General features: G+C 38.6%; 1 protein-coding gene across 1 annotated transcript in view; it reads right to left on the reverse strand.

Annotated features, from left to right (window-relative positions):
• PFDN1 (prefoldin subunit 1) overlaps positions 1 to 13,088 on the reverse strand; it is a 60,686-nt gene that overhangs the window by 34,384 nt on the left and 13,214 nt on the right. The window contains exon 3 of the mRNA XM_012471724.2: positions 2,867 to 2,951. Within this exon, the coding sequence (XP_012327147.1) occupies positions 2,867 to 2,951 (85 nt within the window). The remainder of the gene's footprint in view (positions 1 to 2,866; positions 2,952 to 13,088) is intronic.

Here is a 13,088-nt window from a genome sequence, read left to right on the forward strand (position 1 = left end):
TCTTAATGTATAAAGAAACTATAACAATAAAAATACTAAAGTAAGTAATATTTCCAAAGATTTACTTACTGTTACCTATCATCTTTTTCCCTAGCTAAAAAGAAAAAAGTGTTCTCTCATTGGAGCACCATCTTTCAGATAGTTAATTGGTTACAGCTTGCTACTTTGTCCTTATATAGAACCTAATTTAGGTTAAAGGAATCACAATGTGTAAAACAGACCCTATACCAAGATCCTCTAAAATGTATCATTATTACCCACTCTCCTGCCCATCCACCACAATCCACTACACATGTGTTGTTTACATATACATCACATTTCATTTATGGCTTTTTTTTGTTTTAAAGAATAAACACGAGAGAGATCCAAGATGGCTGATGATTAGCAGCTCGGGCACGTACCTCCCAGTGAAAGCGCAAAGAACGAGAGGACGCCACACTTTCAGACGAATATTAGTTGCTCACGGACCACGAGATTCCCAGTGGAGGAGCTCCACGGGTCGCCAGGGCGACTCTTGTGGCCGGCGTGGCGGTTTTGCTGGTGCCTTAGCACGCCAGTTCTTGGTGCAGAGTCCGGATATTCCGGGGCAGAAAAGCACCATCAATCTTAACACCGCTGTTTTGGCCGGCTCAGTGGATTGCTCAGATTTCGGCGCAGGGAATCAACAAGTTGGACGCCAGAGACCCAGTTAGAAAGTCGGTAATTATAAAGACGACAGACGGACAAATATATAATGAAGGGAAGAAACCAGCGTAAAAAGGTAGAGAGTACTCAAAATCAGAATGCCTCTCCCTCTACAGGGGATTGCAATTCCTCATCAGTAACGGAACAAGGCTTAATAGATTACACGTGTGTTCCAATAACAGAAGCAGGTTTCCAAACGTGGGTGATAAGAAACTTCTGTGAATTAAAAGAACTTATTCTAACCCAATGCAAAGAAACTAAGAACCTTGAAAAAAGGTTTGACGAAATGTTAATGAGAATGGACAATTTAGAGAAGAATATAAGTGAATTGATGGAGCTGAAAAACACAACACGAGAACTTCGCGAAGCATGCACAAGTTTAAACAGTCGAATTGATCAAGCAGAAGGAAGGATATCAGAAGTCGAGGACCAGCTCAGTGAAATGAAACGAGAAGACAAGAATGCAGAAAAAAGGATGAAAAGGAATGAGCAAAGTCTCCAGGAAATATGGGACTATGTGAAAAGACCTAATTTACGTTTGATAGGTGTACCTGAATGTGATGAAGAGAATGAATCCAAGTTGGAAAATACTCTTCAGGATATCATTCAGGAAAATTTTCCCAACCTGGCAAGGCAGGGTAATATTCAACTCCAGGTAATACAGAGAACACCACAAAGATATTCTTCAAGAAGACCAACCCCAAGGCACATAATTGCCAGATTTACTAGGGTTGAAATGAAGGAGAAAATACTAAGGGCAGCTAGAGAGAAAGTTCAGGTTACCCATAAAGGGAAACCTATCAGACTTACAGCAGATCTCTCAGCAGAAACCCTACAAGCCAGAAAAGAGTGGGGACCAATATTTAACATCCTTAAAGAAAAGAACTTTCAACCCAGAATTTCCTATCCAGCCAAACTAAGCTTTATGTGCGAAGGAAAAATTAAATCTTTTGCGAACAAACAAGTACTTAGAGAGTTCACCACCACCAGGCCTGCTTTACAAGAGCTTCTGAAAGAAGCACTATACATATAAAGGAACAACCAATATCAGCCTTTCCAAAAGTACATCAAAAAGCAAAGAACTTTAACACAATAAAAAATTCACATCAACTAATGGGCAAAACAGCCAGCTAGCATCAAATGCTGGTATTAAACTTATATATATTTTAATTGGATAAAAAGCCAAAACCCATCGGTATGCTGCATCCGGGCCCATCTTACATGAAACAATACACAAAGACTCAGAGAGAAGGAGGAAGATTTACCAATTGAACAGAGAGTAAAAATAAACTAATAAACAAAAAGCAGGAGATGCAATTCTCACCTCTGATAAAGTAGACTTTAAAGCAACAAAGATCAAAAGAGGCGAGGAATGACATTACATAATGGCAAAAGGATCAATGCAACAAGAAGAGCTAACGATTCTATAGATCAACGAGATAGAAAATTAACAAGGATATTCAGAACTTGAACTCAGACCCGGAACAAGTAAACTTAATATTTATAGTACTCTCCACTTCAAATACACAAAACATACATTACCACCTCACACCTATTCCAAAGGTGACTATATAATTGGAAGTAAATCACTCCTCAGTAACCGCATAGCATTTCATAGGTTTAAATTAAATATTGGTTGGCTGTTTGTTTGTTATCTTCTTCCCTTATTCCTTCCTGACTACATCATTAAGTATAATTATCAGTATAAAAGAGGTTTTCAATACCCATTACTAAATTGCATTCTAGCCTGGGCAAGAAAGCAATACTCCCATTCTCTCTCCCTCTTTCTTTTCCTTCTCCCTCCTCCCCATTCTCTCTCTCTCTTTCTCTTCCTTTTTTCTCCTTCCTATTCTCTCTCTCTCTTTCTAAAAAAAAAAAAATAAAAAAAAAAAGAATAAACACATTAAAAGGTCAATGAACAAAATACATTCATGTTAAACCATCTTATCAAAACCCTCTACAGTTCCAAAGAAGAGACTATTCCCTTTTTTTGGTCTTATGCACTGCTATGAATATGAATATGAATATGACAGCTTCATGGCTCCAAAGTAATTATAAAAAATAAAAATAATATGACATTACCTTGGCAGGCAGGTATACATTTTCATTTAATATGAAACAATAAGATTATGAATTTCTCCCAAAAGTTAACTCCTATTGCCAATATTCACTCAAAACTTACTTCTAGTTCTTTAATTTTTTCTTCTGCTATTTTTTGCTTCTCTAACAGTTGATTGTGAATTGCTTCCTTGGACTGAAGAATAAACCTATGAAAAACACAAGAAAGTTGAAAATTACACCACATGACTACTGTAGTCATCAAAATCAAGAGCTACATAACACAAATATTAAACTGAGAAAACTAAAAGGACAAATGCATATTAACATAATATGGCAAGCTCAGGAAACCACCACAAGTTTAAACCTTCCTGGCTGAGTAGGAATAAAAGCTTAATAGTAGATTCTGCTTTCTTATTTAATATAGGAATCAGGAAGGGCACAGTGGTGTGGGTACAGTCCCAGATACTGAGGAGGCTGAGGTGGGAGGAGTGCTTGAGCCAGGTGTCTGAGTCTAGTCTGGGCAACATAGCAAGAACCTGTCTCTTTAAAAAAAAAAAAAAAAAAGGCGGGAGGGTAGGACCAGGCGCAGTGTGGCTCACACCTATAATCCCAGCACTTTGGGAGGCTGAGGTGGGCAGATCACGAGGTCAGGAGATTGAGACCATCTTGGCCAACATGGTGAAACCCCGCCTCTACTAAAAATACAAAAATTAGCTGGATGTGGTGGTATGTGCCTGTAATCACAGCTACTAAGGAGGCTGAGGCAGGAGAATCGCTTGAACCAAGGAGTTAGGGGTTGCTGTGAGCCAACATTGCACCACTGCACTCTAGCCTGGGTGACAGAGTGAGACGCTGTCTCAAAAAAAAAAAAAAAAAATGGAGGGAGAGGGTGCTGGGCACAGTGGCTCACGCCTGTAATCCCAGCACTCTGAGAGGCCAAGGCAGGAGGAATGCTTGAGCCTGGGAGTTTAAAACCAACCTAGGCAACATGATCAGACCCAGTCTCTACAAAAAATAAATTTAAAATAATTAGCCGGGCACAGTGGCACACGCCTGTAGTCCCAGCTACTCAGGAGGCTGAGGTGGGAGAATCAATTGAGACTGGGATATCAAGGCTGCAGTGAGCCATGATTGTGCTACAGAGCTCCAGCTTGGGTAACAAAGCAAGATCCCGTCTTGAAAAAAAAAAAAGAAAGAAAAAGAAAATCAGGCTTTAAGTAGATTCATATGCAACAGTAAAAAATAATAGAGGAATAAAAACATGTCATAGGCTAAGCGAAAAGTCAACATACAAACAAAAAAAATACCCTATGTTTTGTTTTTTCAGTTATCTGTTTCAATTTTTATCTACATTTTTTTAAACAATATTTGTAAAGTAGAGCGCCCCTCCATCTTTTTTTTTTTTTGTAACAGCAGTAACTCATGACCTTTTAAAGTCACAATCAAGTACTGTGTTAGGATCAATGCATTAGTGTTTATATGAGTTCCTCAAACAAAAAGCACTGTATAAGCCCTGGTATCTTTTATTATTATTTCCAGAGCGTATAGTACCTCTGAAAAGCTCAAAATGTACAAGTGGAAATTTTCAACTTTTTCCATTTTATAGTTAGGCACATTATTTACCACTGATGAGGTTGGAAATAAGGACAAGTTTTAAAAATTAACACTGAATCTGTTTTATGACTTTATGTCCACAATTCTTGCTGCAGGGAAAGGAAGAACAAACTTTTACAGCCTCAAGTAAGTGAACTGAAATATTGCCCTTTCACCGGAACCAAGGGAAAACCCCAATTACACAAATCTCTTTTAGGGCTGTCTAAGGAGGCTAAAATAGATTTCAATTGAACACTGAAATTAATTAAGCAAGATTTTTCTTCTCTTTGCACTAACAGAGTTCAGCAACAAAAAACTAAACGTCATCTCTTAACGAAAAGCCAAACAAGAAAACATATCAAGGTAGCAATATGCAGTTTCCTCTGCTAACCTCACAAAAACATCATTGTGCCTAGGTGGGTTCTTATCAAGAGAGTCTGTTATTATAGATATAAGACAAGTAAAAACAGACCAAAAAAGGCAATTAACTATGCCCCAACACCTGGAAAGTAACTGCCTTTTCCCCTCTTCTTCGTAACTAAGCCTTACTACACATATTAATACAATCTGATAAACTTATTTTACTCCACTAATTATTAAGCTTACATCCTGATGTGGCCAGCCCAGATAATTTAACTGATAATCTTAGTCTTCAGTAGTAACTTGATCCTTTGTAAAAACCTTACTGTATATTTATGGGAAAGACAGCCCACATTCATGCAAAACAAGGATTAATTCTAGGTCTTTTACTATAGAACCCTTCCTGTCTAAAATGTTCTTACTGGATCCAAGAGACGGGTGCTATTTCTGATGACATTATGGTTCACAGAATATTTTTCTCAGAACTAACTCACATTTGTATTTGAGGAAAAGAGTTGTTTTGAACAGTATTAAGTCTCAGTAATACCGTGTAAAATCTATTTTAAAACAAGGTGCAAGAGTCACCAAATTATGTCATTATATGTATGATTTTACTGAGAAAGTCTTTTAGCCTTGGAAGTAATTTTTTGAGTAAAAAATACATTTTTAAATAGCATTGCTAGCTGACCAATGAGTACTATTCTCAAATAATAGGTCACCAGACATCATCTTTATTAGTGTCTGGGAAAATTTCAAAGCTAAGATTAGAGGTCAAGTCATTACTTATGTGGCCTTTAAAAATAAAGTATCTGAACAGATACTAAATCTCTTGAGCAGAAAATAAAATTACTAGAAAGCAAGAACACTCAACAACAAAAACATGTTTTTCCATGGCCACACATCCCTTGAGGTAGCTATATTAGACTGTGCCAACTTCAAAGGCCCGAGAGATTCCGCCGAAGGAGGCCAACTTACTACTATAAGCCTAAGGACATCTCAGCCATGCAAGTTTTAAACAAGGATGAGTGTTGGATAAATGCAAATGTCTACCTCAAAGAGTAGTCACACAGTAAAACTTCAAACACAAAACTTATGGAAAGTTTGGTTTAGTCGTCAATTGAAAAAATGGCAAAGATATATTATATATAGACTGGAAAGGGCTCCAAGAAACATCTGATTTCTGAAAAAAAGTCTTTGGAAAACATCTTTCCTATTGTTTAAAAAGGCACTGGATTATCAGATACTATGTGAAGAGAAAGGATTTATCATGATAATATGAGTCTTATTATAAGCAAATATTATATACACAGTTTCTCAATGTAGAGAATCTCATAGTCATCCTGCCTGATTGTTTACGGAAAGCCAAATAGTAAATAAAGAATTCTGGAGTTCAAAATGTACCAAAAAGGAAAAATAAAACATGAAGAGGCAAAGTATTCTCATATGACAAACAGTATGCAAGTAATATGCTACAACAGTCAGGATTATATAACCTGAATTAGAGTTGATGCTTTGTAAAAGGACTCTTCTTCAACCTGGAAAACAATGCCATGTGCCTCTGCACTGTCTACTCTCAAGGACTTGTAACCTATTTCACTTCCTCATTTCTTTGTAATTATGCTATCTGTAAACGTATTTCTGATGGCTTTTGGTTTTGATTTGAGAAACACCAGACTATTTTCTAAATCGTCCCGCAGTTTGCTACAACTTCCACTTTCTTATAACTCAGTGTGAATCAAAACTATTGTTCACCTGCCCAAAACACAATCCCAGATCAGTTGCACTGCTGCACTGTGGACACACTTTCCAAAGTATGGTCACTTAGACATATGCTATTCAGAAACAACAAAATGCTTATGGCAAGTTCACTTTGGGTGGGAAATTTTTAGAGGGTATCTAAAAACATATCCTAGTAGCATTTAGGTTTCAGGGTATCCAAAAATTAAGTAGCATAGAAAAGACATAAGAATGAGTCTATCTTGCTTCTTTGCCTCATTCCACTGGTGATGAAAGTTAATGAAATTTTACTTCGTAATTTTTAGCATGGAAGAAAGTAGAAATAAATTGAATTTATTTCTTACTTTAATCACTGCCTTAATAAGGAAGTGATTAAAACTTTATGGCACATCCACATTGTAGACTGTTCAGTGAGCTAGAGACTTCTGTTATTGGCATAATGAAGAGTAGGTACCCTGAACACTCTTGATTAAAAACAAAACAAAAAAATGTTTTTAACATTTTGTTCAACTAACACAAAAGGAAGGATTCCACAAAGGCCCAAAGTGAAGTGAAACTGGGAATTCAGGAATGTAAGACAACAGAAAATTGGCTTTTACCCTGAGAGATTACGCTGAATCCTGGAGACCTTAAGCAATCATATCAGCACAGAAATAAGATACAAAACAGGAGATAAAACCAAGGGGGCAGCCAGGTGTAATGGCATGCACCTGTAGTCCCAGCTACTCAGAAAGCTGAGGTGTAAGTATTGCTTAAGTCCAAGAGTTCAAGTCCAGCCCGGGCAACATAGCAATGCCCCAACTCTAAAAAATAAATAAATAAATAAATAAATTAATTAATTAATTTTTGAATGACTAATTAAATAAAAAACCAAACTGAAAATTTTAAAAAAAAACAATATTTTCATTTACATGTAAAGATGTCAATATAGTAAGTAAGTAAAAACTCAAATTTAAAAAATCAGCATGTACGTGAATTGAACCTTGGAATAAAAATTAAAAAAAAAAAAATCAGCACATTGGCCAGGTGTGGTGGCTCACGCCTATAATCCCTGCACTTTGGGAAGCCAAGGTGGGTGGGTCACTTGAGGTCAGGAGTTCAAGACCAGCCTGGCCAACATAATGGAACCCCATCTCTATTAAAAATGCAAAACCATTAGCTGGGTGTGGTGGCAGGCACCTGTAATCCCAGCTACTCAGGAGGCTGAGGCAGGAGAATCACTTGAACCCAGGAGGTAGAAGTTGCAGTGAGCCAAGATCATGCCACTGCACTCTGGCCTGGGTGACAGAGCGAGACTCCATCTCAAAGAAAAAAAAAATCAGTATGTCATTCCATTTTCAAGATGAAAAAATATGTAAAATAAAAAAGGATTTACACAAAGATGAAATGGGACTGGAAAAGAAAGAGAAACAGCTTTTTAAAATTCATCACTTGAAAAACGTTTCCTCTTGAATCCTCAAATTTTTTTTTTTTGGATACAGAGTTTTGCTCTGTCCCCTAGGCTGGAGTGCAGTGACGCCATCTAGGCTCACTGTAAACTCCACCTCCAGGGTTCAAGCAATTCTTGTGCCTCAGCCTCCCAAGTAGCTAACATTACGGGTGCCCGCCACCACACCCAGCTAATTTTTGTATTTTAGTAATGACAGTATTTTACCATGTTGTCCAGGCTAGTCTTGAACTCCTAACCTCAGATGATCCACCTGCCTCAGCTTCCCAAAGTGCTGGGATTATAGGAGTGAGCCACCGTGCCTGGCCAATGTTTTTTAAGTATATAAAAAATTACAAAGTACAAAAATAAGACCTTGTCAGGTTAAATATCTTGCCCAGCTTGTATGTATTAGATTAGAAACTCAGGTCTTTCTTGTACCGTATTATAATGGCTCTAATATAAGTTACTATAAATATGAGTGTATGTGAATACAAATAATCCAATCAACCTTGGATTAACTAGTTGGTTAAATTTGTTTCTCACAGGAGATAGAGACAAACAATTCTGATATTGCTTTATATGTGTACTGGGATAAGTAAATAAGTAACTGGACAATGGACAGCAGAGCCAGGTTTCTCAAGTTAGAGAGAAGTTATAGATGAGCAAGAAAGGAAGGCTAGAATGAACCCTATGGTACTTATTTATTTTTTATTTTTATTTTTTGAGACAGAGTCTTGCTCTGTCACTCAGCCTGGAGTGCAATGGCACAATCTCAGCTCACTGCAAGCTCTGCCTCATGGGTTCAAGTGATTCTCTTGCCTCAGCCTCCTGAGTGGCTGGGATTACAGGTGCCTGCCACCACGCCCAGCTAATTTTTTGTATTTTTACTAGAGATGGGGTTTTGCCATGTTGGCCAGGCTGGTCTTGAACTCCTGACCTCATGATTTGCCCACCAAGGACTCCCAAAGTGCTGGGATTACAGGCGTGAGCCACCAGGCCTGGCCAACCCTATGGTATTTAAGAGTCGCAGACATCAGTACAAACTCATATTCAGCTTAAAGTGTATAGTGATGAATAGACACAGAAACAATTGTAGATATGTACATACACATGAGTTAGTAGTATATATACAAATATTACCTATCTCTAGTCACCAGAGGGCCTAGAATAACACCTCAGTAGCAACAAATAAACCCAGTGACCAGATATAGGTTTCTAAATACCATTCTCCAATAAAAGGAATCAGGAACCACAGTTTCTTGGAGAAATGACTAACTATAGGGCTCAGCAGGGAAAATATAACATGAACCTGGACCATACTGCAGTATGAGAAAGTCAGGAATTACTAAAAACAAAAGGCTAGGCCGGGCACAGTGGCACATGCCTGTCATCCCAGCTACTCTGGAGGCTGAGGGAGAAGAATTGCTTGAACCGGGACCCGGGAGGTGGAGGTTGCAGTGAGCCCAGCCTGGGCTACAGAGCGAGACTCAGTCTCAATAAAAAAAAAAAAAAAAAAAAAACGGTAAAGAAAAGCAAGCCGCAGATGGGAGAAAATATTTGCAAAACACGTATCTGATAAAGAACTTGCATCTAAATTATGCAAAGAACTCTTAAAATTCGACAATAAGAAAACAAACGACCATATTTAAAACAGGCAAAAGATCTGACAGACATCTCATCAAAGATACACAGACGGCAAATAAGCATGTTAAAAGATATTCAACATCATATGTTATTAGGGAACTACAAACTAAAATTATGAGATACCGCCACACACCTAGTATAATGGCTAAAATCCAAAACACTGAAAACACCATATGCTGGCGAAGATGTGAAGCAACAGAAACTCTCATTCACTGATGGTGGAATTTAAAAAATGGTACAGCCCACTTTGGAAGACAGTTTGGCAACTTCTTGCTAAGCTTAACATGATCGAGCAAATGCACTCCGTTATCCAAATGAGTTGAAAACTTATGTGCACGTGTGCAAATGTTTACAGCTGCTTCACTTATAACTGCCAAAACTTGGAAGCAACCAAAATATTCTTCAGTAGGTGAATGGATAAACTGTGGTACATCCATACAAAAGAGTATTATTCAACAACAAAATGAAATGAGGTATCAAGCCACAAAGGAGCCTTAAATGCATACTGCTAAGTCAGAGAAGCCAGTATAGTACGAAAGGCTATACACTGCATCATTCCAACTATATGAGATTACGGAAAAGGCAAAACTATATACAGAAACAGAAAAAAGGTCAGTGATCACCAAGGAAGAGAGTGGGGAATGAGTGGGAAGAAGGGAAGAACAGGTAGAGCACAAGTGATTTGGGGGACAGTGAAACTATATTGTATGACAGCACAAAGAGTGGCCCCGAATGTAAACTACAGGTCTTAGTTAACAATAATTTATCAATATTCTTTCATAAATTGTAATGAATGTACCACACTAATGCAAGATGTTAATAAGAGGCGAAACAGTGTGGGAGAGAGTGGAAAGGGAGTGAGAGTTCTCTGTTTTCTCTGCTCAATTTTTCTGTAACCTATAACTATTTTAAAAAAAAATAAAGTTGCCAGCCATGCCCGGTGGCACATGCCTGTAATCCCAGCACTTTGGGAGGCCAAGGTGGGCAGATCACCTGGGGTCAGTAGTTCGAGACCAGCCTGGAAAACATGATGAAACCCCGTCTCTACTAAAAATTAAAAAAATTAGCACATGCCTGTAGTTCCAGGCAATCGGGAGGCTGAGGTGTGAGAATTGCTTGACCCTGGAAGGCGGATGTTGCAGTGAGCCAAGATTGTGCCACTGCACTCCAGCCTGGGCAACAGAGGGAGACTCCATGTCAAATAATAATAATAATAATAATAATGTTGCCAGGCACAGTGGCTCACCCCATAATACCAGCACTTTGGGAGGCGGAGGTGAGGGGCTTGAGTCCAGGAGTTCAAGCCCAGCATGGGCAACATGACAAAACCCCATCTCTATAAAAAAATTTAAAAATTAGCTGGGTTTGGTGACACATGCCTGTCATCCCAACTATTTGGGAGACTGAGGTAGAGAACTGCTTGAGCTCAGGAGGTCGAGGGTACAGTAAGACACGATCACACCACTGCATTCCAGACTGGGAGAAAAAAATTTAAAAACACAGGAGAAAATCTCAAAGAGCTCCCAATGGTCAAAGCAGAATTATTTGAGCAACAAAATAAATAATGTAGTACTAGATTATAACACAGAAATACAGCACCTGGACCCTGCCATACATAGCCACAAGAAATCTATAGATCACTGTATGCTCAAATCTAACTCTGACGGATGCTGCTGCATCTCTGTACTATGCTATCCATGTTTCCCTCATTAACTACTGTATCCATAAATCCCTCCTTCCTCTTTCTCCTCCAGTGCCCATACTATAAGCACTACGCAAGGCTCTCTACTAAACTCTCTCTACCCAAAGTCCCTCAGAGAACTCATTTATTTTCAAGGCCTCAACTTACCAAATGACCCTCAAAATAATATCTACCACTATCACCTGCACTATGTCCAGGCTCTATGATCACTTCTACTTGGATGCTCCATATCACCTCAAATTCAACATAGCCCAAATTAAACTCTTTATCAACCCATACCAGCATTCCCTACAAGCAGTTTCACCATCTCAACTTCAGCTTCCATCAATATCACCATATGCAAGTCCCAAAACTGCAGATATCCTCCCTATATTTCCAATTTATCACTTTCTCTCGTACTGATCCTTCACCTCTATTCCACTTCCGCCACTTTAATTTATGCTCTTATTACTAATCTCCTGAATAGCTTGCTGCCTGCCTGTGCTCCTGGACTAAACTCTGCCTAATTCATCCTAAATATATCAACAGTTTTCACATAGCTAGCCCTCAGTTATTGATCACTATAATGATTGTTGATGATTTTGGCAGACACTACTGTTTAGCTACCCCATATCCATTTCCTTTTCTTTGTTGATTGAGCCCCAATTTTGTAAATTGAAAACTTTGAAAATTGAGCCCCAATTTTCCCAGAGTAAATCAGGGAAGTGAGTTCTAGGCTGAATCTTGATTGGCCTTACCCAATCATTGCAGTTGCATCCCCCAAGATTTAAGTCTAAGCATGTGACTCAGTTTCTCTCATGAAATATAAGGGGGAGACCATTAGAAGACTTCTGGAAAGGTGCTCCCATGAAGGTGACACCAGAAAACATGGCACTTTCTTTTTTTTTGAGTGGGAATCTTACACTGTTTCCTGGGCTGAAGCACAATGGCATGATCTTGGCTCACTGCAACCTCCGCCTGCCAGGTTCAAGCGATTCTCCTGCCTCAGCCTCCTGAGTAGCTGGGACTACAGGCACTCGTCACCAAGTCTGGCTAATTTTTGTATTTTTGACAGAGACAGGGTTTCACTATGTTTGCCAGGCTGGTCTCGAACTCCTGACCTCATGATCCACCGGCCTCAGCCTCCCAAAGTGTTGAGATTACAGGCGTGAACCACCGCGCCCAGCCAAACATGGCACTTTCTAACTCTGGATGTTGTCATGCCTCAATAAAATCCCTGGAACTCCTGTAGCCAAGCTGAAGATGAAGCTGGCAAGCACAGGAAGAAGGGCAGGGCCAGAGCACCAAAATAAGTGGATCTTAAGCTAAGTCCAGCATACGGCCCCTGAGGAGGCCTGTCCTATATGACATGAGTAAATCTCAGAAGCATTACACTAAGTAAAAGTACATACTATAATGACTTCATTTCTATATTGCATTTATATGAAGTTATAAAACAGAAAAAATTAATCTATAGTAATAGAAATCAGATTAGCAGCAGCCTGGAGCCAGGATTAAGAAAGGAGAGGACTGACTTGAAAGAAGCAAGAAAGAAATTTTTAGAGTGATGAAAATGTTCTTTATCATGATTGGGGTGGTGGCTACATTTGTCAAAATTCACCCAACTGTATTCCTAAAATGAATGTATTTTACTCTATATAACTTATATCTCAATAATGTTTATTCTTTAAGAAAGACATCTGATACCATGGAGGGTAGAAGAAAAAAAAAAAAAGACAATTAGTATCATTGTTGCCAGATGGTAAGGTACCATGGAGAAAAATAAAGCCAAGAGGCAAATAACTGTGTGTGCTAGTTAGGTGTATACTTTTAAATAGGATGGTCATGAAAGGCTTCATTGCCTTTTTTGAAACAACCTGAAAGAAGAGAAAGGGTAAG

Source organism: Aotus nancymaae, unplaced genomic scaffold, assembly GCF_030222135.1.
Source record: "Aotus nancymaae isolate 86718 unplaced genomic scaffold, 86718_ANA_hifiasm-v0.15.2.pri h1tg000064l_1, whole genome shotgun sequence".
NCBI classification, from domain to species: Eukaryota; Metazoa; Chordata; class Mammalia; order Primates; family Aotidae; genus Aotus; species Aotus nancymaae.